The 27,772-nt window shown below is 42.3% G+C and overlaps 2 protein-coding genes across 28 annotated transcripts in view; one reads left to right on the top strand and one right to left on the bottom strand.

The window, feature by feature from the left end:
• APOM (apolipoprotein M) overlaps positions 1-15,475 on the bottom strand; it is a 38,830-nt gene extending 23,355 nt beyond the window's left edge. Inside the window, exons 1-2 of one of the 2 annotated variants that reach the window (XM_087923327.1) lie at positions 15,301-15,475; positions 8,705-8,847 (exon numbers count right to left, since the gene is read on the bottom strand). In XM_087923327.1, the coding sequence (XP_087779453.1) occupies positions 8,705-8,847; positions 15,301-15,411 (254 nt within the window). In that variant the 5' untranslated portion in view covers positions 15,412-15,475. The remainder of the gene's footprint in view (positions 1-8,704; positions 8,848-15,300) is intronic. The other variant, XM_026720086.2, reaches the window with a different exon arrangement.
• A 49-nt stretch (positions 15,476-15,524) lies between these two features.
• The window catches only part of BAG6 (BAG cochaperone 6), a 45,445-nt gene continuing 33,197 nt past the window's right edge, over positions 15,525-27,772 (top strand). For 5 of the 26 annotated variants that reach the window (XM_026720023.2, XM_087923323.1, XM_087923320.1 and 2 more), the window contains exons 1-4: positions 19,139-19,400; positions 22,150-22,195; positions 23,675-23,768; positions 25,693-25,810. In XM_026720023.2, coding sequence (XP_026575808.2) covers positions 23,691-23,768; positions 25,693-25,810 — 196 coding nt within the window. In that variant the 5' untranslated portion in view covers positions 19,139-19,400; positions 22,150-22,195; positions 23,675-23,690. The other 21 variants (XM_026720028.2, XM_087923321.1, XM_087923314.1 and 18 more) reach the window with 16 other exon arrangements.

Here is a 27,772-nt window from a genome sequence, read left to right on the forward strand (position 1 = left end):
TTCAGGTATTTTCCTACATCATTATAGTTGTGCTTTTAAAGTTGTAGCAACGTTTCAGCAGAATCTCATCTGCCATCATCAGGCTTCTGTATTGTGTTCATCTGTGAGTCAGACTTTCACAGCCATTTCAGTTTTAAATTTGGTGCTAGCCTACTGCTGTGCCAGAATGTTTTTTTCTTCATCCTGATTGGTTGGGAGTCTTGGTCTGTGTTTATTGGTCTTGGAGTTTGCTGTGTTCTGCTTGATTGGTGTTTTTCTAATATCTTCTGTTTTGTGGCTTTTTTTGTCTTGATTGGCTGGCAACATTGTGTTCCTGTATTGGAGACTTTTAGTGCGGCTTGGCTCCGAGTAAATGGATGGCTATCATTTATTAGGAAGCTAGGTTTCATCTGGGTGCCTGGTTGGGGTGTGTTTGAGCTGGAGGTATCGGGGGGATCTGTTTGTGCCCAGGTGTTTGCCTGGCTTGTGGTGTGGAGATTTTTTTGTTTGAGAGTGCAGGCTTCCAGATAATTGACAGTCTGGTGGAGTCATCTCTTCTATTCATGCTTTCAGGTCTTTTTTCAATCTCTATGGCTTCCCTAATAATTCTGTGGCTGGGGTTTTCTATAGTGGCTAGGGTTTTGGTGCCATTGAAGTCGATGCTATGACCTGTGGCTTTCATGTGTTGGACTAGTGAGGAAGTGTGTTCCAGCTTTTTTACTCCATTTTTGTGTTCATCCAGGCGGGTCCTTATTCTTCTATTGGTCTGTCCAATGTATGTGGCAGAGCATGATGCACAGGGGACTTCATATATGTCTTGGTTTTCCAGGTCAATCTTATCTTTGGGGTTTCTGAGGATGGCTGCTATTTTTCTGTCTGTTTTGGAGGCAGTCTTGATGTGATGCCTGTGTAGTATCTTACTGATTTTGTCTGCAGTACCTCTTATGTAGGGCAGGACAGATGTTCCATAGGTCTGTTCATCTTCTAGGTCTCCATTATGTCTCAGTGTGTTTTTGTGGATCAAGCCGGTGATTTTGCTTTTGTGGAAGCCGTTAGCTGTCAGTACCTTAGTCAGGGTGCATAGTTCAGTTTTTATGTGTGTCTTATCTGCCAGGCGTTTGGTTCTGGCAATTAGTGTTTTGGCCATGGAGTTTATCTGTGCTGGGTGGTGGTGGGATTGGGCATTGAGGTAGCAGTTGGTGTGTGTTTTCTTCTGGTATATGGTGTGTCCTAGTGTGCCATCTGTTTTTTTTGTAGATTAGTACATCTAGGAATGGTAGTTGTTTGTTTGTTTCTGTTTCCATGGTGAATTTGATTTTGGGGTGTGTGCTGTTTAGAAGTGTGCTAGGAAATTATTTAGGTTTTCTTTTCCACGGGACCAAATCACAAATGTGTCATTGATGTATCTTAACCATAGTTTGGGTTTGTGGGTGGCATTAGCTAGGGCTCTGGATTCGAATTCTTCCATGAACAGGTTTGCAATGACGGGTGACAGTCGTGATCCCATTGGGGCTCCTTCAATTTGCTTGTAACTTTGTCCTTTGTATATGAAATATGTGTTGGTTAAGCAGTGTTCTGCTAGTTCCATGAGGTATTTAGCTGGTTGGTGTTTATTTTTGATGATTTCAAGAGTTTCTTTTATCGGGAGTTGAGTGAATAGTGAAACCACGTCGAAACTTACAAGCAGATCTTCTTGTTCCACGTGTAGATCTTTGATCATTTCCAAGAAGTGGTATGAGTTTTGCTTCAGCATGGGGCTGTAGCTGCTTTGCTAAGTGTTTAGCTAGGTTTTGTAGTGGTGCTCCTCTGGAGCTGACTATGGGTCTGAGAGGTATGCCTTATTTGTGTATTTTGGGGAGGCCGTATAGTTTGGGGCATCTGGAAGTTATGTATATGTATATGTATGTGTATGTATATTTGTTTTCTTAAGTTTTCGCGGGTACTTACATGTATGGTATTCAGCTTTGTTTGGGTATTTTCCCACGTCATTGTAGTTGTGCTTTTAAGGTTGTAGCAACGTTTCGACAGAATCTCATCTGCCACCATCAGGCACAACACAATACAGAAGCCTGATGATGGCAGATGAGATTGTGCCGAAACGTTGCTACAACTTTAAAAGTACAACTACAATGATGTGGGAAAATACTGAATACTATATATATATATATACTGAAGCTGAATACCATATATACATACATACATACATACATACATACATACATACATACATACACACACACACACACACATACCGATATATATATCTTCTCACATCTTCTCTCTGTATTTGAAGAACCTGATGTGTCTTGGTGTTCGGTTGAAAGTGATTTGTGTGCGTGTGAGACTGTAATTATTTCCGGGCTGTGTATAACACACATAGTACACACACACTGTCATGGCCCAGTTGGAATCTGATTCCGAGGGAGAGGTGGAACAGCTGACAGGGAGTGGGAATGTGGCTCCGGTGGCTGTGGAAGAAACTGGGAAAGGCCGGCTGGGCATTCAGAGGAAGACCCAGGCCCACCAAAGAAAAAGCACATTTAATTATACACGTATTAACAGCAGCTAGAATTGTATTTGCTCAAAATTGGAAAAGTGATAAGATATCAATAGAGGGAAAATAATTGAAAAAATATTTGAATGTGCAGAAATAAATTTGGAATTTCTAACATTAGAAATTAAAGAAAAAGAAGAATCTGAATATTACATGGCATGGGATTTGTTTTATAAATGGCTAGAAAATAAAATTAGTTAAAAGGGATGAGACGTAAACAATAAGAGAAACTAGTGTAATAGATATACTAAATATTACTTATATATATATGGGAATGTGATTATTATTATATGGTTATATTGTTAAGAAGAATATTAGTAGTAATTGTTAAGCACATGAAATATGTACCTAATCGACGCATGATTGAAATGGAATGGATTTATTGTATGTTAAAAATAAAAAAATATAATTAAAAAAGATGTAGCTGTGAGTTTGGCAAACTGTAATTTCCCAAAAGACCGAGGATAAAATAAATCACAGAACACCCGTTGTTTTGAGGAAAAGAGGAGCAGCGTGAAAAATAGAACCCCCGTTTATATGTCTTATCCATGAGGAAGTTATATTTCACAAATGCTTTTAAGACTTGTTCCCGGCACTCCCAGGTTATTTTATGGCCACCCACCCATTCACACACTCCCTGTTGAGGCATGTCGATCATGTAAGCTTCCCTTGCTTCCTAGCTCAGATAGGTGTGTCTGGAATAGACAAGACACACAGCTTCCGGACAACAGTGCGAAAATAATTATCATCTTTCTCACGCACACAAATCACTTTCAACCAAACACAGAGACACATCAGGTTTTTCAAATACATGGAGAAGATGTGAACTGAAAGTAGCAGAAAAACTTTACTGGTTAGACAAGATATATTTGCTCTTTCTCACGTGCACATACATACTTATCCACACTTGGGTCCTCCTCAACTAGGCTGCCAGGCACTAGCTAGATGGATGGAAGCTGTTGGTTTTGGATACAGAATAACAGAGGTGGAAGGGACTTTGAAGATCATCGAGTCCAACCCCCCCCCACCCAAGCAGGAGACCCTACACCATTTCTGACAGATGGAAATCCAGTCTCTTCTTTGAAAGCTTCCAGGGATGAAGCTCCCACAACTTCTGAAAGCAAAGCTGTTCCATTGGTTGATTGTCCTCCTTATCAGAAAATTTCTCTTTATATCCAGGTTGAATCTCTCCTAGTCCAATTTCCATCCATTATTCCTTGTCTGTACTTCAGGACCCTGGAGTGGACTGGCTTCAGGACCTCTTATAACCCATTCACCCCAAGTCCTTGTGCTGATGGGATGTGAGTTTTTCCATGTACTCAGAGTCAGCTTCCTTTGTTTGGTTCAGGTGACATTTTTCTTTCTTTCTTTTCTTTAACAACTTGTTTCTTTTTTTTTTAAATTACCTTCAATGATTTATATTTATGTCAGGACAAATGCCAACTGAATGCTAGGAAAACCATCCTAATGTAGGATCTCTTCAGAGGTGGTATTCAGCGGGTTCTGACCAGTTCTGGAGAACCAGTAGTGGACATTTTGAGTAGTTCAGAGAACCGGCAAATCCCACCTCTGACTGGCCCCGCCCACATCTATTCTCTGCCTCCCAAGTCCCAGCTGATCGGCTGGGTCTTCTCTGGTTGCCCTGCACAGGAGAACGGAGCTGGAAAGCAGGTTAGTGGGGTGAGGAGGGAATGGGGATTTTGCAGTAACCTTCCCGCAGGAGTGGGGAGGGAATGGAGATTTTACACTATCCTTTCCCTGCCATGCCCACCAAGCCACGCCCACCATGCCAAGCCACGCCCACCAAGCCACACCTACAGAACTGGTAGTAAAATTTTTTGAATCCCACCACCTCTTGTATAGTGCAACTAATTACCAGGAAGAGTGAAGATCTCTCCCCTTTATTGGAGGTCTCACAGCAAACCAAGTCTAGCATTGATGATGTTACCTAGTTTGGTAGTGAAACGTCTGCCAGAAAACCACCGAGCACCAAGAACCCCACAGTTCAACCCTGAGCTACCAATACTCTCTTCCGTTGGCAAAGACCAACATCCCTTTTTCAGAGCTGAAGAAGCTTTTTGGATGAGAAGCGAAACGTCTTCAAAAGGAAAAAAAACAAGAAAGGCCAGTTGTCTCCCTTTGGGACAACCATGATCTGGATGACTGAGAATATATACAGATTTTTAGCTATACAACTTGGGATGAACACCCTTTGAATGCTGTGGCAATAGGAATGGATTTCCAAGAGGAAAAAATTGCAGACTACAGGAACTAGAAGCACTACTCAGGCGACCCCGAGGACAAAGATAAACCTCCAAGTGGCCTCGATGACCCTCTAAAAGGATGCAAATGACCAGCTGTCTGGAAGGATATAAATCCTTCCACTCCCCACTATCCTGTCAGAACTGAAGAAGCTCTCTTTTCAGTTCCTGTATCAAGGGATGGGTTAGACCAGATGGCTTGAGGGTCGCTTCCCATTTTTACAGTTCTGCAATAAAGCTGTCCCAGACAAATGATCTTTTCACCCTGAGATCGTGAATGAAAGCAACTTAAATTTCTCTCTTCCTATTAGACCTCGGGCTGCCTGGAAGGAATCCGAGCTATTTTGTGCTTGGGGCTACACCTCTTTTTGTTCTGGGTGAGCGCAAGGGCAACGTTTACATTCCTTCTGTCTTGGGGCCTCATTGAATTTCAGACAGGTAGTCCTCAACCTACGACCACCATTGAGCCCCAAATTTCTTGTGATGACCCAGGGTGGGACACAAAACAAACACAGTCACAGAAAACAGGGGAAGCCCCTTTTATTCCTTCAGTTTGCTTCCAAGCTCCGAATATTCTTGACAGAAGACAAAAAAACTCCCACACAAACAGTTATAAGAAGAAGGAAAAAAGCAAAACAAACCAGCCAAGGGCTGGAGGATGTCTACAGATAACCCACACCTGGAAGGACGCCAAACTCAGAGAGGAACCATAAACTAGAGATATTTCCACGCTTTGTTTCCAGCGTTTGCCCGGACGCAAGTCTGTCCTCTTATTCAGTTGTCACAGCTGCAGCCCATGAAGAGGATCAAGGCCCTCTCCTTCCGAGTAGATCAGGTCTCTCCCTTATCCTCTCCTCCCTGTGTGCCCTAGGATGGAGAGAGGATGGGCCTGGGGTCTTCCTCTGTCTGCCCAGCCGGCCTCTGCCCTTCCCCAGCCTCCTCCACAACCTCCAGAGCCACCCTTCCACTCCCTGTCAGCTGTTCCTCCTCTCCCTCAGAGTCAGTCTCCATCAGGGGCCTGGCATTTCTGTTGCTAAACAAGACACCTGTGAAGTGAGTTTTTCCCCCATTTTAAGATCTTTTCTTCAGTACTGGGATACAACCTTAGTTGCTACTGGTTCGGTGGGTGGTCGCACGAGTGCGCACTTGACCCCCCTGCAACGCACGCACCCTAACAAGCCAATCAGCTGAGAGGATGAAGAAGCGAAAAGCTAGGAGCGACCCTCCCTCTTTCCCATGCGCTTTTTGATCTTTTATCCTCTCAGGTGATGTCCCAGGTTTGTTTTCCTCCTCTCAGCTGATCGGAGGCTTTTTTCCCCTCCTCTCAGCTGATCACTACCGGTTCCGTTGAACCGGTCCGAACCAGTAACATACCACCATTGCTTTTCCTGCCATGATTGTTAAGTGAATCATTGTTAAGCAACTCTTAAGTTAGTAACAGTGTTGTTCAGTGAATCTGGCTTCCCCATTGGCTTTGCTCGTCAGAAGGTCAGAAAAGCAGATCACGTGACCTCTGCAACTGCCATAAATATGAGTCAGATAATCAGAGTTGGAAGGGACCTTGGAGGTCATCTAGTCCAACCCACCACCCAAGCGGGAGATCCTACACCATTTCTGACAAATGGCAGTCCAATCTCTTCTTGAAAGTGTCCAGTGATGAAGCTCCCACAACTTCTGAAGACAAAGCTATTCCATTGGTGGATTGTTCTCACTTTCAGAAAATTTCTTCTTATTTCCAGGTCAAATCTCTCCTTGTTCAGTTTCCATCCATTGTTCCTTGTCTGGCCTTCGGGTGCTTTAGAAAATAGCTTGACCCCCTTCCTCTCTGTGGCAGCCCCTCAAATATTGGAAGACTGCTACCCTGTCTGATGAGTCAGTTGCCAAGCATCCGGATTTTGAACACAAGACCGGATAGTGCAATGGTTAGAAGTGTGAAAAATGGCTATGTCCCTTTCTTCAGTGCTGCTGTAACTTTGGTCACTAAACAAACTGTTGTAAGTCAGGGACTACCTGTAGAGTGTATAGGTAGTTCAGAAGGACAGAGGATCACACCATCACTATAAAATCCTACCCCTGCCCTACCTCATCACCAGTTAAAACTTCCAAGATGCTGACACGGATTTGCATAGCAAAATTATGGAGTCTCTGCACTAGTGTTTCTCGACTTTGAAAACTTTAAGATGTGTAGACTTCATCTCCCAGAATTCCCCAGCATGGTTGGCTGGGGAATTCTGGGAGTTGAAGCCCACAGGTCTTGAAGTGGCTGAAGTTGAGAAACACTGCTCTATGCATATTGTGCGTATAAGAGGCCCTTACCTTCAATCGGGATTCAACTGGTTCACACCACTTCAGATGAACCGGTTGTTAAATTGTTGGCTGGTCCCTCCCCACCTGCCCCTCCCAGGAGTACCCACGTGCCCCATTTTGGTTCCCAGGTAAGTGCAGGGAGGCCCACTAAGCTCAAAACAGGGTGTGGGGGGGGGGCACAACCCCCCTGGGGCCTGTTTTTGCTCCTGGTGGGGGGGAGTGCAGGAGAATGAATGCTGCCTGTCACACCCCCTGGCCACACGTACCATGGTCACGCCCACCCAGCTGGTCATTAGGGCAGAAAACCGGTTGTTAAATTATTTGAATCCCACCATGGCTTATCTTCATTAATAGTGCAATACGGGTGGTCCACGACTTACGACCAAAATGGAGCCCAAAGTTTCTGTTGCTATGGGAGACATTTTGTTCAGGGAGTTTTGCTCCACTTTATGACTTTCCTTGCCGCAGTAGTTAAGTGAATCATTTCAGGGTGAATCGCCCTCCCCCTTTTGACTTTGCTTTTCAGAAGGCTGCAAAAGGGGATTGTCAGCTTTGGAAGCCATATTACCACCAGACCAATGGGGGTATTTGACCGGTTCTGCCCAGTTCTGGAGAGCCGGTAGGAGAGATGTGCAGCGGAGACCCAACAGGTTCTCTCTGCCGCTCAGTTATTGGGCCCACCTGCCCGCCTGGGCTCCCATACTCACTTTTATCTACTGAATTTGAAGTGCAGCTGCTTTGCACTGCACAGAATAGCGCCGCGTGGCAGCTGCTGAAGCGACTGGGATCGTGCAGGCTTGCAGGTGATGAGTTAGAATGATTCTTGATCCTTGACGAATGTATCTTTTCTTTTTATGTTCACCGGGAGCATATGCACCAAAGACAAATTCCTTGTGTGTCCAATCACACTTGGCCAGTAAAGAATTCTATTCTATTCTGTTCTGTTCTGTTCTGTTCTGTCCTGTCCTGTCCTGTCCTGTCCTATGCTATTTTCTATTCTATTCTATTCTATTCTATTCTATTCTATTCTATTCTATTCTATTCTATTCTATTTTCTATTCCATTCCATTCCATTCCATTCCATTCCATTCCACTCCACTCCACTCCACTCCACTCCACTCCACTCCACTCCACTCCACTCCACTCCACTCCACTCCACTCTACTCTACTCTACTCTACTCTACTCTACTCTACTCTACTCTACTCTATTCGATTCCATTCCATTCCATTCCATTCCATTCCATTCCATTCTACACTGCCGCATTCTTGAGCCTGGGACAGGGATCACATGATCCCAGGACACTATCACCATTATAAATGTGAGTCAGCTACCAACTATCTGAATTTTGATCACATGACCACAGGGATGCTAAAATGGTCGTCTAAAGTTGACAATGGTCAAAAGTCACATTTTCCAGCGCCATGGTAACTTTGAATGGTCACTAAATGAACTGTTGTAAATTGAGGATTATTCTAGAGATTCTTGGTTCAGACCTTGTCCCGGGATAAGGTATAGATCCCAGAGAGATATCCTGGAGATATAAGGACTACAACCTTGGTAAAACATGTCTATGCGTGTTAATTTTTGGAAAGTTGAACTCACAGTCGGATGGCAGCCCCTAGTTGCAGTCGCTCTGGGCTCTCGGTCTGATTCATACTAAACAGGGTGCTGTCAACGTAGGCAAAAGTCTCCAGCGACGATGAGGAGGAGGATGCGGCCGCGATGAAGAGCCACCTGCCAAGATACTGCAAAGATGAGAATTTGGTTATTTGGGGTCAAATTAAGAGAAGAGAATAGAATAACAGAGTTGGAAGGGACCCTGGAGGTCTTCTAGTGCAGGGGTCTCCAACCTTGGCAACTTTAAGCCTGGAGGACTTCAACTTCCAGCTTCCTGGCTGGGGAATTCTGGGAGTTGAAGTCCTCCAGGCTTAAAGTTGCCAAGGTTGGAGACCCCTGTTCTAGTCCAACCTCCTGCTCAGGGAGGAAACCCTACACCCTACCATTCCAGACAAGGGGCTGTCCAGTCTATTCTTTAAAACTCCCAGTGTTGGAGCATTCACAACTTCTGGAGGCAAGTTGTTCCACTGATTAATTGTTCTAACGCTCAGGAAATTTCTCCTTGGTTCTAAGTTGCTTTTCTCCTTGATTAGTTTCCACTCATTGCTTCTTGTCCTGCCCTCAGGGGCTTTGGAGAATAGCTTGACTCCCTCTTCTTTGTGGCAGCCCCTCAGGGGTGGGATTCAATTTTTTTTTACTACCGGTTCTGAGAGTGCGGCATGGTGGGCTTGGCAGCGGAAGGATACTGTAAAATCTCCATTCCCAATCCATTTCTGGGGGAAGGTTACTGCAAAATCCCAATCCCTCCCCACTCCTGGGGGAAGGATACTGCAAAATCCCCATTCCCACTCCACATCACTACTACTTTCCAGCTCCGTTCTCCTGTGCAGGGCAACCAAAGAAGACCCAGCCAATCAGCTGGGACTCAGGAGGCAGAGAAGAGATGGGGTTGGAGGGGCCAGTCAGAGGCGGTATTGGCCGGCTCTCTGAACTACTCAAAATTTCCACTACTGGTTCTCCAGAACTGGTCAGAACCTGCTGAATGCCACCTCTTCAGCCCCTGAGATATAGGAACACTGCTATCATATCACCCCCCTAGTCCTTCTTTTCATCAAACTAGACATACCCAGTTCCATCTTCTTTATATGTTTTAGCCTCCAGTACCCTAATCATCTTCCTTGCTCTTGTCTGCACTCTTTCCAGAGTCTCAACATCTTTTTTTACATCATAGCAACCAAATCTGGATTCCGTATCCCAAGTGTGGCCTTACCAAGGCGTTATAGAGTGGTATTAACACTTCACGTGATCTTGATTCTATCCCTCTGTTAATGCAGTCATTCACAACACTTACAACCATTGAAGCCTCCCTGTGGTCACTTGATCAAAATTCAGACAGTTGCCAACTGACTCACATTTACGACGCTTGAAGTGTCCCAAGGTCATATGATCCCCTCTTGCGATCTTCTGACACGCAAAGTCCATGGGGAAGCCAGATTCACTTAACAACCATGCAACTAACTTAACAACTGCCCCAATTCACTTAACAACGGTGGCAAGGAAGATCGTAAAATGGGGCAAAACTCACTTCGCAAATGTCTTGCTTAGCAACATACATTTTGGCCTCAATTGTGGCCGTAAGTCAAGGATTACTCATATTTAGAAAAGGACAGTTCTTTCTCCAGTGATCATGTCTTTTGACACATTGTCAACCCCCGGAATACAAAATATTGTCAGTTCAGGGTTGGAAGAGAAAATAGAAAAGAGTGGGTTGAGGAAAGAACTAAGTGTTTCAACAGCTTTCTCGTTACTAAAAGTAGAATTCCATGTAATTTGGCAAATTGAATGATGGTATGTTAGTGCAACAGAGGAAAATAAGCAAAATAATCTCTACCCAACATAGCTTTTCACAAGAAAAAAATACCTATTTGGCCTTCTGCATTTGCTAATTACAGATTCACTCCTTGGACAATCATTTTAAAAGGATATTCTCACATGCGCCCTACATACTGAAGGAAGGAGTCACTAAAACAGATTCCTATCTAGTAACGTCATAGTTATATGGTAGGTTCATCACATACATAAACATCAAGCCTACATTAGAGAACGTAAGAATATAGAATGATAGGGCTGGAAGTGACCTCGGAGGTCGTCTAGACTGTGTTGTTTCTCTGTGTCATGGAATATATGTGGGTATATGCATACTTTTGTATTTATTTATTTAGTCTGTCATGGTTATACAGTGTATATTGGAGGTGGTGACCCTTGACAGTTGTATGCAACAGTGGTCGGATTCAAGTATTTTTACCACTGGTTCGGTGGGCATAGCTTGGTGGGCACACTTTGCGCACATACACACACTTTGCATGCACGTACGTGCCAAATGCGCACTTTGTGCAGGTGCAGAGGCATTCTAACTTGCCTCCCGCAGGCCTGCACGATCCCGGTCACTTCAGCAGCTGCCAGGCGGCACTATTCTGTGCTGCGCAAAGCAGCTGCGCTTCAAATTCAGAGGATAAAGGTGAGTATGGGAGCCCAGGCGGGCAGGCGGGCCCAACAGCAGAGCAGTGGAGAGATCTGGTTTGGTCTCCGCTGCTCATCGCTGCTACCGGCTGTGCAGAACTGGGCCGAACCAGTAGAATACCACCACTGGTATCCAGTGAAAATGTCATTTTAATGTATGACGATGAGCATACATTCTATTCTAATTCTAATAATTCTAATTCTAATTCTATTCTCTAGTCCCACCACTTCCTCAAGTTAGGAGGATCTTTAACAGCGGCTAGGATTGTATTTGCTAAAAACTGGAAGAGTGAGAAAATTCCATCAGAGGAAGAAACTATCAAGAAAATATTGGATTGTGCTGAAATGAGTAAATTGACATTTGAAATTAGAGAACAAGAAGATAAACAATTCTATGAAGTTTGGGATCTTTTTTATCAATGGTTAGATAATAAAACACAATAATAGAATATTTAGATTTAGGATATAATTTTTTTGATATTATTTTTATAAAACCTTATTAAGATAGATTTGGTATGATCTTATGATTTGTTGCAAAATAAATTAAGTAAATTATAGTTATCTCATTAAAGTATGAATTAATAAAATTATAGTTAAATGATTTCTTAGTAATGATACTAGGTTATACAATTGTTGATTGATAATATGAATTATTATGTAATATAACTATATTGGCGTTTAGGAAACGGAAGCACAAAAAAAAAGTGGTAAACCAACCGATACACTGTTTGTAAATCTATGAAGGAGGATGATGTTTTTATGTTTTATGTGGTTTTGTTTGTTGTTAAAATAAAAAACTTTAAAAAAAAAGTTAGGAGGATCTTATACTGTCCCGGTCAAAAGTTTGTCCAGTCTATTTTTGAAAACCAATGGAGCGCCCACAACTCCAGGAGGCAAGCTATTCCATTGATGAATTGTTCTCAGTGTCAGAAAATTTATCCTTATTTCCAGGTGGGATCTCTCTTTAACAAAGTTTCCACTCATTAGTTCTTGTCCTGCTCTCTGGGGCTTCGGAGAATAAGCCCATTCTCTTTTCTCGGTGACAGCCCTTCAAGTACTGGAAGACAGCTATCAGGTCACTCCGAACCCACCTCTTCATAGACCAGTTGTCCTTTTTAAAATATTCCCTTCCTATATGGTTTGTTTTTTAAAATATTTTTATCTGATAAAAATCTTCAGAGGAACTGAAAGCCCTTGCAGTCTTGGGAGTCCTAGTGGACAATCACTTAAATATGAGGCAGAGAGTGCTGCAGCTGCCAAAAAAGCCAATATAGTTCTAGGCTGCATTAGCAGAGGGATAGAATCAAGATCACGTGAAGTGTTAATACTACTACTTTATAATGCCTTGGGAAGGCCACCCTTGGAATACTGCATACAGTTTTGGTCGCCATAATGTTAAAAAAAGATGTTGAGATTCTAGAAAGAGTGCAGAGAAGAGCACAAAAGAAGATTAGGGGACTGGAGGCTAAAACATATTTTATTTTTTTTATTTTTTATTTTATTTTATTTGTCAATTGTTTACAAGATAATAAGTATAAGTGTATACATAGTTATGAATACATGAAATGGGTACATATAAGAAAAATAAAAGAAAAATAAAAGAAACAATAGGACAGGGACGGTAGGCACGTTGGTGCGCTTATGCACTCCCCCTACAGACCTCTTAGGAAAGGGGTGAGGTCAATAGTAGACAGTCTAAGGTTAAAGTTTTTGGGGTTTGGGGAAGAAACTACAGAGTCGGGTAGAGTATTCCAGACATTGACCACTCTGTTGCTGAAGTCGTATTTCCTGCAATCAAGCTTGGTGCGGTTAACCTTGAGTTTGTATCTGTTGTGTGCTCTTGTGTTGTTATGGTTGAAGCTGAAGTATTCATTGACAGGTAGGACATTGCAATGTATGATTTTATATACCATGCTTAAATCAGACCGAAGACGGCGTAATTCAAGGTTTTCTAGTTCTAGAATTTCAAGTCTGGTGGCATAAGGTATTCTACAACGAGTAGAGGAGTGGAGAACTCTTCTTGTGAAATATTTCTGGACTTTCTCAATTGTGCTAATATCAGATACGTAATGTGGGTTCCAGACTGATGAGCTGTATTCGAGTATTGGTCTAGCAAATGTTTTGTATGCTCTAGTTAGTAGTGTGATATTACCAGAGAAAAAGCTACGTAAGATTAGGTTAACAACTCTTAATGCCTTTTTGGCTATGTAGTTACAGTGGGCTCTAGCACTTAGATCATTAGAGATGAGTATTCCAAGATCCTTTACAGAGCTTGGATCATCAACAAGATCTTGACTATTCAGCTTGTATTTTATTTTCGGATTTTTTTTGCCAATATGTAAGACAGAGCATTTATTTGTTGAGATTTGAAGTTGCCATTTGTTTGACCATTCTGATACACTGATTCTGATATATTCATTCTGATATATGAAGAACAGTTGCTGGAATTGGGATATATCTAATTTAATGAAAAGAAGGACTAGGGGAGACATGACAGCAGTCTTCCAATATCTCAGGGGCTGCCACAAAGAAGAGGATGTCAAGCTATTCTCCAAAGCACCCGAGGGTAGGGAAAGAAGCAATGGGGGGAAACTAGTCAAGGAGAGAAGCAACTTAGAGCTAAGGAGAAATTTCCTGACAGATAGAACAATTAATCAGTGGAACAACTTGCTTCCAGAAGCTGTGAATGCTTCAACACTGGAAGTTTTTAAGAGGAGGTTGGGCAACCATTTGTCTGAAATGGTGTAGGGTTTCCTGCCTGAGCTGGAGGTTGGACTAGAAGACCTCCAAGGTCCCTTCCAGCTCTGCTATTACGTTCAGACTTCCATTGATTAGAACTTTCTCCCCACAGAGTGATCCAGGTATAGTTAATTTTTATGAAGGTGGACACAGAATCACAAACCATCTTCACTCATTGTGATTTAAAGAAACTTCCCAAACGGTTGCTTGAATTGAATTAAATACTTTATTTGGCCAAGTGTCATTAGACATACAAGCAATTTGTCTCTGTATTTCCATATTCATTTCCGCTTTCTAGATGCGATGGCTTAGTTGAGAATTCTAGGTAATCCCAATGTATCTGGGGTGATCAGGCTGAAAAAAACTGGTCTAGATATTTCTGGACCAAACCATAAACTGTGAATGATCAAACAGAAAGCTTTCTAATCATGGACAGGAGTTCCCAGGTCCCAGAGGTGGAATTCAGGATAAACTCTGGTTTGTTCATGGCTTTTGTCACTGCAACTCTGAAAGCAAAAACTTGTTTTTAATTTGCTCTTTTTTTCCCTGAAAGTCTGAGACCATATTATTTTCAACAAGACAGGGAACAAAAGAACTTTCCTATAAATTATGGTCTGGATTAGTTAGTAGAAAAGTATGTGGGATTTGCAATGTTTGACTTCAGGAAGCAAAATATCTTGGACTTGACTGGTCTTGCTTCGGTTAAAACTGCTTTTAGTTGGGAACATTTTTCTTCCTGCCTCTTTCCAAAATGCCACCCTTGACATTTAAAACATACCAATACTAGATTGCGTTTGCAAAAGTTTTTTCTAACTAAGGTTGAAACCGGTCTCAAAAAGTGGGCTTTCCCGTCACCAGAAAGCTATTTATTTTCAGCCCAATTCTTTTTAGCATAACTTTGAATTTATTGAGGCAGCAGATCAATTGTATAAAATATGCAGTACATATTAGCGAAACTCATCAAAGACTAATTTAGTTTGAACATTGAGATTTATAAAACTTAGGCTCACCAACCATGGTGTTTCAGTCTGAACTAGGTAAAGGGAGATTCTGGTTTGAGACTATTCTTATCCTTGGAAGTTTACTGGGTGATGTGGGCCAGCTATTCCAATATACCCCATAGTTCAGATGTGGGGAAAAACTGGGGAAGGAAGTGCTACATATACCTTGAGCACCTGGAAGAAAGATGAGATAGAAGTGCAACAAAGGAATAACACCACTAATACACAGTACATTCGTATGCTTTTCCTCCATCTCTTTACGTGCCTGCCATTCACCCGATACATCTGAAATTTGCAAATAGTTGGATTTAGGTGGTTTTCCCTCAACACAGCAATTATTAAACGTGGCTTCCTGCCAGGATTTTTAAATTTTGGTTTTACCTGGTCTCGGTTCAGTTCATTAGCCTGCAACTTCACCAGATTCTCACATGGGAACACCGCATCCACAAGGAGTCCATAGAGGTAGAAAAGGTACGTCCACAGTCCCTCCATTGCTTGGAGCTATTGGTGGCTTGTTTTGAGAATCACTCTCTAGAGGTACACCTTGTACAGTTCACCTTTGCCCTCAGCTTGTTAAATGTTTAGCCCTCCAGGGTCTAGAGTCCGTTGCTGTGTGTTTTAGACTATGAGTGAAAAGGGAATCCAGAAACATCCTACCAACCAAGGCCAGGGGGAGGTAGCTGGAAAGCAGACACGTTGGACGAGGTGCATTTAGCGAGTCCTATAACGTTACAGGTAGGAAGGTAATATTGAGTTAGAAAGGGATTTTCTTTAGAAGTGGTTTTGCCCACGATAGAATAGATACAACCTGTACAGTGGTGGGATGCAAATATTTTTACTACAGGTTCTGTGGGCATGGCTAGGTGAGAGTGGCTAGGTGGGCATGGCCATGTGACTGGGTGGGCATGGCTTTTTTTGGTAGCACCCCCATGCTCCATTTTTTTTTTTTGGTCTCCTGGACCTCAGGCAAGTCACCTGGGAGGCTGTTTTTGCTCTCAGGAGGCTTCCCTGAGGCCCAGGAGGTGAAAAATGGAGCATGGGGGGTGGGGGCTGCGCAGTAAGACAGTGAGAGGGATCCCGGCACAGCTGCTCGTCGGAAGAGGAGATCGTTGGGAGAAAAAAAAAAAACCAGTTCGGCTGAACTGGAAGCTGTTTTCTTACTACCAGTTCGGCCGAATGGTAGCATTTTTATAACCAGTTCAGTTGAACCAGTAGAATACCACTACTGAACCTGTAACATCAACTCTAAAATAGGCAGATCATATGTAAACCCACTCCCCCTCACCTCAGAACATCTTCAATACTTCTTCCAAACATCTGTTGGACTGGTATGAGTGATGTGACTGGTCTAACTTGTGGCTTTGTACCAGTCCAGCAATGTCAGGTGTGGTCACTGCCTGTCTAAAGGCTACCCACCGCTGATTAAATTGTGGCAGATAAATGAACATTGACTCATTCTGCTTGTAAAAGTTCCATCCTTGGAGAACAGGCAAAGTTGAATTTGTTGAGATGTTAATTTAGCACATAGACTTACATACCACTCCATAGTGCTTTACAGCACTCTCTGGATGGTTTACACGATGTCAGCATATTTCCCCCATAATCTGGGTCCTCATTTTACTGACCTTGGAATGATGAAAGGCTGAGTCAACCTTGAGCCTGTCAGGATTGAACTCCAGGCTATGTGAAGAGTTAAGTTTGCAATATTACATTCTAACCACTGTGTCACCCAGGCTCCAATGATTACATGTTGTCATTACTGTTTTGCGTATATACAAATGTATTTACATTTGTTCCATTGTATTTCTAATTCAGATTTGATGTTAGACCAGGTTTGATTTGAATACCACAAAGAAAACTAGTTAAACTTTGCTTTTTAAAGGCAGAAAAGGCTGGTATTTGTGCTGTGAAACATAGGGATCCACAAATACCTATCATATGTTTCATACCTATCATGCTTTTTGTATTGCTTTTATATTTATCTTGGGCTCTAAGAAGAGTTATGATGTAGTCAATTTTAATTCTTTCAAATACACAGTATTAAGTTGACTTATTATCACATTTTTGCAAGCTTTTTAGCTTAACAATCTCTTTATCAGGCAAAGGACTGGAGGGGTAGAGCAAAGAGGAAAAATCTGTCCCAAAATAGAGAAGAGGGAGAAGCTTTCACTCTATTCCTGGGGACTCTGAGATACAGAGGAAGAGATATGTGGTTGTGTTCTGCCAAAGCTGGCTTGAAATAAGAAACAAGTCAGTTGTAAATGTTTCAATTGAGGCAACATAAATTCTAGCTGTTCAAGACACAACCCTTTGTGTGCTATGTAAAATAATTTATTCATTTATAAATCCTACCTTTATTATTTTTACAAATAACTCAAAGTAGCGAACATATCCAAATACACCTTTCTCCTCCTATTCCCACCCCCATCACAACCCTGTAGAAAGGTTAGGTTGAGACAGAGAGAGAGTGGGCCGGAGCCAGCTTTCATGGCTAAGGCAGGACTTGAACTCAGTCTTTTGCTTTCTAACCTGGTGCCTTCACCATTAGACCAAGCTAGCTCTCAAAATCATGATGTGGAAATAATAGTAGTTGTGCTCACATCTGGTTGGGGAAGACACTTTTCCCTCCCTCCTTCTCTGCACATTCTTACCTCTTGAATTTCAGCCTTCCCAGAAAGCTGTCAAAGGGGACTAGTGAAATCTATATATATATATATTTGGTATTACTGTATTGGTCAAAACAGAGTTGAAACTATTTTTGATCTTTGGAAATTATTTATTGACTGTGAATAACATAAAGAGGGCACCTATTGGGAGCTGGATGTTAGTGATTACTAAAGAATGTGAGTTGGGGGCAGAGATGGATGGTTTGCAGAGATTGGCGAAGGGAACTTGGAGTTGCCCACCTAAAAATACATTTCACCAAGTAATACAGGCAAAGCAAAATTCATTTATTAGGTGGATAAAGTCAAATCTATAAAGGCAAATCTATGGATTACATTACTCTTTCCCAGATGGGTTTATTTCTTTAAAACTTGCAAAGGTATTAACTTTGGATTCAAGTGTATTGCAAGTGACTTTCAAAATCCGCTCTCTATTGTTTAGTGCTGAAGTGACAAGTTCTCGCATACCAAAAGAAATGGCCTTGGTCAACATGTTTTCCAAAAGTCAAAAAGAGGCCTAGATTGCCATGTTCAAAATGCTAATATCATCTTTTAAAATGCTAATAACGAAGCTGAAAATTCCAGGTAACCATATTAGCATTTTAGCATGGAATCCACATCTCTTTATGAAGTTGGAGAAACTAGTTTTCCTTTCAATCAAAGCCATTTCTCCTTTGGATATGCAAGAATTAAACTTTTCTGCAAATAAACAATAGATAATATATCCTGGAAGTCCTGGAAGAATTAAAGTCCACCCAATCTTAATGTTGCAGAGTTTGAAAAACACTGTTTTTCAGTTCTTTGGTTTGCAGCCTGTGAGCTACGCACGAGTGGTTGAGAAATTGGGTGGCTTTGGAAATGTGAATTATTAAATTACGCATAAATAAAACTAGTCGCTCAAGGAAGTAAGGCTGGAAGGAAATACTTCCCATCCCTATTTCGAACATCCTTAATTACACTGATTGGCCAATCGTTGCTAAGCGACGAGCAGAAACAAAGATGGCGGCGAAATTATGGCTTCTACCACAGACTAATGTAACCCTTCCTCCCATGTCTTAATATTAGAGGTGGAGGGGAGAAACCCTAACTAAAGATGGCAGAGTAAACTTCACTTTCCCGGGCTGCAAGCGGGCGGGCGGAGGGGGGGAAATAAGCTTCTGCTAATTTAAATAACATGGCGACCACAAAGGTTCCGCCCTCCGCTTTTTCTTAACGGCCTTTTACGTCATAGGAATACGTATTATGTCATCTCAACAGCGCGCGGACGTAAAGCTATAAATATTCTCTTGTAGCGGTAAAACTATTTGGCCCCTCCCACCGCGTCCGAGGCTCGGTTAAGGCATTCCTTCGGACGCACGAGCTTCGTTCAGATGCATAGAATTATTTTAAACAGTATATCAACTGAGGAAGATTAAAAACAAATAAAGCCGAGGAAACTTAGCAGAGCCTGGGATTCCTCCCCCCTTTTTTTTACCGACTTTTTGAATTGAGAACCGTCGGGCAATCCTTTAGGCAACTATGGAACAGTCGCAAGTAAAGGGGGCTTAGCGGGCTCCAGGCGCATGCGTAGTGACCGAACGGCCGGGAACGCGGCTCTTCGGAAGGCAGGAGCTCGCTCCCAGCCGCGAGGCCGGCGGCTGTTTGATTCCCCCTCGATATCCGTTCCGGAGCAGGATTTCGTGGGGAAAGGAACCCGCGGTGGGAGAATTTCGGCAGTCGGAGACCCTCCTTTGCCCGTGGCTCCACGGAGGGAAGCGGAAGTGCCGCCATCTTAGAGCGTCCGGAGAATCACTTCGACGCAAGCGTTAGGTCAGAGAGGTAAAGCAGCGAGTAAAAAAAAAAAAATGAAACGCGGGCCGATATTTCCGGCTATCAATAACCGTCTCGTTAAATTTATAATCCCGGGCGGAAAGAAAGAGCGCCGTTTGCTTCTTCCATAGGGACTCTTCGACCTCATATTATATATATATATATAAACATATATATATATAAACAGTTAATGTGTATATAAATAATTACATAATAGCAACGTCTTTGTGGGCGACGCTTGAGATGGGCGAAGGGAACCCGGAGGTGTGTCGTTTTTCTTGTCGTTTGCCAACTCTACGGAGCGAGCATTTCCCTTTCTTTCTCTTGTGTATATATCTCTATATATCTCTATATAAAATTTATATATAATACATGTTTTTTTAACCCCCCTTCTTTTGGGCCGGAAGGTTTTTTTTTTCTGGAAGCGGAAGGAGAAGCTTCGTGCTGGAGATCGATTCCTGCCGGACGGGAAGTGAAAAGGACGCGGGGGGGTGGGGCGTGTTTCAGGGTAACAAATTATAGAGGACTGCGGGGGGCGGGGAAAGAAAGGAAGTGGGGAGGGGGCTTCGCGTTGCCACAAGGGGCCGGCTTGGGCCGTAAACGCCCCCAGCGCTTTGCCTCCTTTACCATCGGATCCTGGGAAATTACCGTATCGGGAGGGCGGAGGACGGCGTGGGCTCGTTATCCTCTATAATCTGGGGGTATGTTGGGTGGGGGTGGGGGTGGGCGAAGGCTATTCCGGGGTGGGGGAAGAAGGAGGAGGAGGAGGAGGAAGAAGAAGAAAGGGGTGGGTGGGAAAGACGTGGCTCTCGGCAGGCGTTCATCTTTGAGCTGGGTGGTGGCTGAATGATATAAGTGGTATGTATAGAGCTGGTGGCCTGAGGAACGGGTCCCATCCTTGGATATGTAGACAGAGCCATGCTGGGGCTTATGGGGGTGGGTGGGTGGGAGATCGGAGGTAGCCTACCTCTACCTCGGGAGGTGGGGGGGAGAAGGAGGCCAGCGCCCCCTGGTTCAGGCGGAGGAGGCTGGCTAAGCTCTGATTGGGAGAGAATTTGTGGCCTCCCAAATCTTCCATTTGCAGAAGGTTCCTGTGCTTTGTTTTTTTTGGGGTGGTGGTGGTGGTGGCTTGGATTGGAGACTTGGTGCTGACCTCAGTGGAGATTCTTCAATCATCCAGGTCATTATTGTCCCTAAAGGGCTTTTTCCAAGAGACAATTGGGCCTCCTTTTCCTCTCCTCCCCCTCCTTTTCCCTTCTCCTTCCTCCTCTTCTTCCTCCTCTTCCTCTCTTCCTCCTCTCAATCATCCAGGCCATGATTGTCCCAAAGGGGCTTTTTTCCAAAAGGCAACTGGGCTTCCATTTATTATTATTATTATCATCCTTATCCTTTGAAAAGTTTCACTTCTCATCCAAGGAAGAAGAAGCCAAAGAAGTTTCTTGGACGAGAAGCAAAATGTTTTCAAAAGAAAGAAAAATAGAGGAAGTCCAGTTGCCTTTTGGGGAAGGGGGGGAAACCCCACCTTTGGGATAGTCTGCTGATACTCTTTCTTTTTGTCGGTAGCGAGAAAGGGTCGTTCTTTCGGAGCCATAGGGGCGTGTAGTCTAGGTAGGACATTAGTTAGAGCATTTCTGCTGACCATGTACCACAAGTTGGAGAGGAGAAAACTGCAGGTCTGAGCTGAAAAGAGAAAATTTATCCAAGCTTCCTGGATGAGAAGTGAAACGTTTCCAAAGCGGAAACAAATAATCAAGAAAGTTCAGTTGCCTTTTTTGGGGGGCGGGAGGGGGAGGGAGGGACACCTTTGGGATAGTCTGGTGATACTCTTCTTTTTGGTCAGTAGTAACAAAGGGTCGTTCTTTAGGAGCCTTAGGGGTGTGATTTTTGGATAGGTCCTCCTGGTATTTCTGATCACGATGTACCGCAGGAGAAATTGTGGTTCTGAACTGAAGAGAGACAATAGGCTAATTCTGCTGCTTAGCTAATAGGACGTTTTATTCTCATCTGTACAGTTTGGGGGAGATGGGTTGAATGAATCCCTTCTGAATTCTTTCAGGTTTTCTCTTGATAACAATACTAGTTAAACCAGGTGTGTCCAACTGTTTGGCTTATCTGGGCCATATTGACTTGTCTTGGGCCCTGTATAAAATATATAACGTAGTTAATGTAGACACATAATAATGTAAAAAGTAAAGCTGCATTATTATCTGTTCAGGGCCGTATGTGGGTCATGGGCACCATAGATTGGACACACTTGATATAGGACTGACTTTTATCAACTTGGACTGAAAAAAAAAAAAGGTTGATTAAAAAAATTGCAATTTGCTTTTAATGAATAGAGTAGATCAAACTATGCAAAGACTTAATTGGAGGGACTGTCAGGTGAGCTGCGTGGTCGGAAAGGGATTTGAACCTGATACCTTCTGGAAAGGGCAGTAACGATTGCTAGGGAATGTAAGGTTGTGATCAATGTTAGGCTGGGTGAAATGAGGTTCAGCGGCCCTAATCCTATAGCCCTGTTTCCTGACCAATATTTTTATTGATTTTTGGTTACTTATAAACAAATAGTTAATTGTAGTCTTATTTATTTATAAAGCTGAGGGATACTTGCACTGTTTATCAATATCTGGATATTTATTAAAACTGAATTTCTTCCAAGGAGTAGGATTGTAGAAATTACCTGTCTTTTTTTTTCTTCTTCAAATGAGTATTGTTAATAATCTGTTTTTTTTTTTCTTTCTCTTGTTCTTCCTCCTAGGCTTTTAAGACCATCTTTTAAATTGCTGCTTGTCAGGTCATTGGAGGTCAGTTAGAATTTTTCAAAGACTGTGAAAAGCAATGTGGGCCACAAATAATATTAACCCTAAGGATACATAGGCTGGCGGCTAGACAGTTTTGTGGCGTTATTAGCTTTTCCGCCATGAAGAAGGGAGACTGTACACTTAGTCATATCTTGTTTACCAGACCTTACACTGTTCATTGGGACTCAGCCTCCAGGATGAATAGAATTTGACCTTTAACTGTTTCTATTCAAGGCGTGGATGTGGAATGAAACTATGGATATGCAAAATATTCTGGCCTTGCAACATTATTATTGAAAATGAGACAACCTTGAATGGGCCAGTTTTGGGTTTAGGACATTTTCCAAACTCCTACATAAACATCATAATGGGACCATACATTTCAAACCTTTCAAAGTGTGTACTTTTTTAAAATGTTTTTTTTTTTGATGCTGCTGTGGCATTAGATTCAAACTGAAGGCAAACTTGGGAACAAAACAGAAACACAGTTATGTTTTATGTAAATATAGTACATGTAGTCCTTGACTTACGACCACAACTGAGCCCAAAATTTCTGTTGTTGAGCGAGACATTCGTTGAGTGAGTTTTGTTCCATTTTTACAACTTTTCTTGCTGTTAAGTGTATCCACTGTAGATAAAAATAAAAATATTTATTAGCGGTAAGGCCATGAGAAGACGGAATGAATTGTAACTAAGGAAGTGAAGTTCAAATATTAGAATTTCTCAACAAATGTGTTTTAAAGACATTCTAGCAGGCTTTTTTTTTAAAATTGAGTGTGATTATTGTCACTAGTGTTTCTTTTCTAGGAAAGGGAAAGTGTTTAATACTCTTAAGAATTATAGAATTTTGCCATAATACTAATTGAAATTTCTGGAAGTAGTGAGTTATACTACTGGTATATCTAGATTTTTATCTGGGTAACATTGATAGTTACGAATGGATTTTTCTCCAAAGTCAGTGTAAAATGATTTCTAATTCATATTATAGACATTTTACGTTACTCTACACCGAAGAATGTGAAATGGTACTTTTTAAACCTTCGGTTTGATCATATGCCCTATAGTGAATGAATGGCTTTTATATAAAAACTTCCCTGAAAGACGGACTTATTTAGAAAGCAATAATTTGGAAAATTGGCTTTCTTATTTCTTAGATATTTCTTCCTTTTTCTGGCAATGCTAAACTTGTGAGTTACAGTCTCCATAAATGAAACCTGCCAGTTTCCTTCCGAAGGTACTTTTTCAAGAGACAACTGGACTTTCTTTTTCTGAAGACGTTTCGCTTCTCATCCAAGAAGCTTCTTCAGCTCTGACTGGATGATGAGGAAATCAGAGCCGATGAAGCTTCTTGGATGAGAAGTGGAAGGTCTTCAAAGAAAAACCAGAAAGTCCAGTTGGCTCTTGAAAAAGCACCTTTGGGACAACCATGACCAGGATGACAGAATCTCCAGAGACATTTACCAGTTTTCTTGTTTCTGACAGAAAAATCTAGTTAACCATGGCGGAGCTGGAGAACCTCGAGGTGATGATAAAAACCTTGGACTCTCAAACAAGAACATTCACAGTAGAAGGAGAGGTAAGTAAGATTCCCCTAAATTTGGATAACAGCAGGAAAGTGGGTGGGGCTGTTGTTTTTATGCCTGAGGTATCTCAACAGTGTATTAGTGCTGCTTTGCAGAACTCTCAGTTACCTGCTCTAAGGTAACGGATTATGAGCAAAAGATCCCTGGGCCTATTTGTTGGTCAGGAAGAAGTAAAAATAAAGAATTCTGGAGGGACTGGTGTGAAGAACAAATGCAGGCCAAAGTGTGAAAAGAGCAGCAGTTAAATATTTAATTCCTCTAGGAAGAAATGATAGCACAAGTGGTCCTCGACTTACGACCACAATTTTCCTCCATATTTTTGTTGTTAAGCAAGGCAGTTTGATTTTAACTTTGGATGTCTGAACTTAGCTATAACTGTAAGCTGCCCAGAGTTACCCTATGGCCATGATGGCAAACTTCTGGCATGCCTGCCCAAAGTGGGATGGGAAGAGCCATGTCGCCTGGTGTGCGCGGACTTGCCTGTTTGTCTTCCGGGTTTCTACGGAGCATGTGTGGGCGACAAACAGCTGTCCTTCGCCCGTGTGCCAGTGCTGATTGTTGGTTGCGCCTATGTGCTAGGACCGAGAAGATTGGCTTTTCTGGAGCACAATCCCTTTGCGCATGTGGCAGTGTCCCAGCCTGTGCATGTGTGCTGGCCAGCTGATCGTCAGGCACGCATGCATGCTAGAACCCAGGAGTTTGGCTTTTCCGGAGCGTGGCCCTGATGAGCACATGCGCGCACGACATTTCTGCATGACCTTTTTGGCACTCGGTGCGGAAAAGGTTCGCCATCATGGCCCTGTGGTAAGATGGCAGCCAGGAAATATGTATGTACAATGTATGAAGTATGTATATTATACATATATATCTGTATGTATGCATATGTATATTTATTATACATATTATACATAGATAAACATATATGTATATGTATATATAATATTTATAATAAGTTTGTATATTACATGTATGTATGTATATATATGTATATTATATATATATATGTATAAACACACATATATACGTACATATACATACATACACACGCACACATGTGCTGACTAGTAAATTAAATTTAATAAATAAATATTTACTGATGACTAGCAAATCTGGTCTTGGAAAGATTTAATCTGAGCTTCCTTTGCCCCACCCAAATCCTGACAATCTTCAAGACATCTGCGACATTTCATTGACATTGTAGATGCCCACAGCTGGATGAGTTTCTGGCCCTTGCATTTCCCCTCCCCCTCCTCTTTGCCTCCTTCCGTCTGTGTATATTGTCACTCGTGTTTGAGATTGCAGTGTGCTGCCCCTGTTGAGGTAATTCCTCGTTAGGAGAATGGGCGCACACAGGGAGACGTAGTGAGAGTGGTGAAGAATAACACACAAACAGCACACAGATACACTGTATAGTAAAATGTAGGTTTTTACTTCCAATAAACCTTTAAGCAAAGTCCAAACAAGCAGTCCAAGTCATTCACAGTTAAAGCAGTCAGTTTTCAGTCCAGGGATAATCCAAATAACAAAGTCCAGTATCAAAAACAGTTCAATAACAGACTTACATCAGTGATCAACAACAGTCAATAGGAGGAATGGCAACACTCTCAGCAACAACAGAACAACCCAGGTTTTTGGTTCCATCTTATGGCTGTTTGAGGAACCACATCCAATTACAATTTTAGCATTTCCTTAAAGAGACAGTATTAAAATGTCTACCCTGGTTTATATATTTTCCAACCCAACTATTAGGTGACTTAGATTCCTAACAGCCCCTTTGCAGAATGGAGGAACTCCCTTCATTGTTCGGGCTTTCCTAGGCAGGTGCCATAGAGAGGGCAGGTTCTGGCGAAGGAATCGTGGGAAGGGAGCTTCCTCTTGGTGGGTTTGTTTTCCACCAGTTTTCCTTTTGCTCCGTAGATCACCGTGAAAGAGTTCAAGGAGCACATAGCGGGCTCAGTCAACATTCCCTCCGAAAAACAACGCCTCATCTATCAAGGGAGAGTCCTACAAGATGACAAGAAGTTGAAAGAATACAGTGAGTCGGGAACTAAGGGCAGGTTGGGAGGAGGGGTTTGAAGTGAACGGGGTGGAGCGGGGGGGGGGCGTTGTGAGACAGGGAGGGGGTTATGACCCAGGATATGGCCAAGTTCACACTGGGAAAAGCTCCCCCCCCTCCCGAAATGTTAGCATTTTGCTTCCATAAAGGCTGCCCGGAATGAAATTCATATTTTGCATGAGGTGCTCACTCCTGAGTTATTTTGGCAGAGACTCATAACCGCTGGGTTGAGTGCAGAATTGTTGGAATGAAAGTTTGGAATTGGTCTTGAGACATTCAGGTTGGGAAATAAAGTAGTTGCTTCTTTCTTTACCAATTGTTTTCCTGCTAGATGTACATGCATGCACGTTTGGAAATCTAAGTACGTCTTGTACATCTTATATGTACATACATTATGTATTACAACATAATAATAGTAATATACAGTATATTAAATTATTTATTACATTACATTACATTGATGACCCAGAGTGTAACACAAACGTAACAAAATCCAAAATGTAAATAAATGTCCTTTAATGCCTCCAACTGTTCAATAATACTCAGTTGGAGATAAAATGTACTCAAAAATCGTCTTCCAAAGAAAACAATACAGTCCGAATTTAATGAGCAGGTAGAGGTGAAATAAAAAAACCAAACTACAATGATGAAATTTCCACAACGGAATAGGAGAAGTATTTACCAAATTCAAGGAGATAACAAGGCACCGTCTGTTGGAAGGACGCCAACCAAGATAACTTCAGACCAAAATAATACAGACTTTGTCTCCAGCATTTGCCAGAACGCAGGTCCAAACTCTTATGCAGTTCTCACACTTGCATCCCATGAAGAGGATCAAGGCCCCCTCCTGAGGAGACCACATCTCTCCCTTATCCTCTCCTCCCTACCTGCCCTAGGATGGGCCTGGGTCCTCCTCTGACTGCTCAGCCGGCCTCTGCCCTTCCCCAGCCTCCTCCACCACCTCTGGAGCCACACTTCCACTCCCTGTCGCTGTTCCTCCTCTCCCTCAGAGTCAGTCTCCACCAGGAGCATGACACATTACATTACATTACATTAATGTGTCCAGGTAGTCCTTGACTTAATGATCACAACTGAGCCCAAAATTTAAGTGAGACATTAGTTAAGTGAGTTCTTTTTCCATTTTACAGCCTTTCTTGCCATAGCTGTTAAGTGAATCACTGCAGTTGTTAAAGTGAGTAATACAGTTGTTAAGTGAATCTGGCTTCTCCATTAATTTTGCTTGTCATTGCGCTTCATGAGAGGTGATCACATGACCCCTGGGATGCTGCCAGTTGCCATAAATACATGCCAGTATTTTGATCCCGTGACCATGGGGATGCTGCAATGGTCATAAGTGTGAAAAACGGTCATAAGTCACTTTTTTCAGCGCTGTTATAACTTCAAACGGTCACTAAAGGAGTTGCTAGTCGAGAACTACCTGTATTATATACAACTTGAGTTCTAATTAAAGAGGAATATGTTTTGAGCAAGGGAATGGCTGGTGGGGAAATCTCCCAGCTTCATTAAATTTCCCGAGGATGCAGTGTGGACTTTCCTATATCTAAGCATATTTGCAAGACATGGATAAATTCTACAGTTTTAAGTATGATTCACTGAACAAATCCAGGCTTATTTAGATGTTTAGATCCAGATAAACATACATACACATACATTTATATACATACATACATATATATGCATACATACACACACATATACATACATATATACATATATACACATACACACATATATACATACATACACACACGCGCACACACACACACATGCACACACATACACACACACACACTAATTTTAACTAAAAAAACTTACTAGAAAAAAAAGAAGTAGCTGAAAAATGGGCAAGCGATTAAGTCATTCTTGAGGCCTGACTTTTCTTATGGGAAAGAAGCAGTATTGGTCATGCTTGTCATTGAT

Source organism: Pseudonaja textilis, chromosome 2 (genome assembly GCF_049901715.1).
Source record: "Pseudonaja textilis isolate UNSWEBS1 chromosome 2, rPseTex1.2, whole genome shotgun sequence".
Lineage (NCBI taxonomy): Eukaryota > Metazoa > Chordata > Lepidosauria > Squamata > Elapidae > Pseudonaja > Pseudonaja textilis.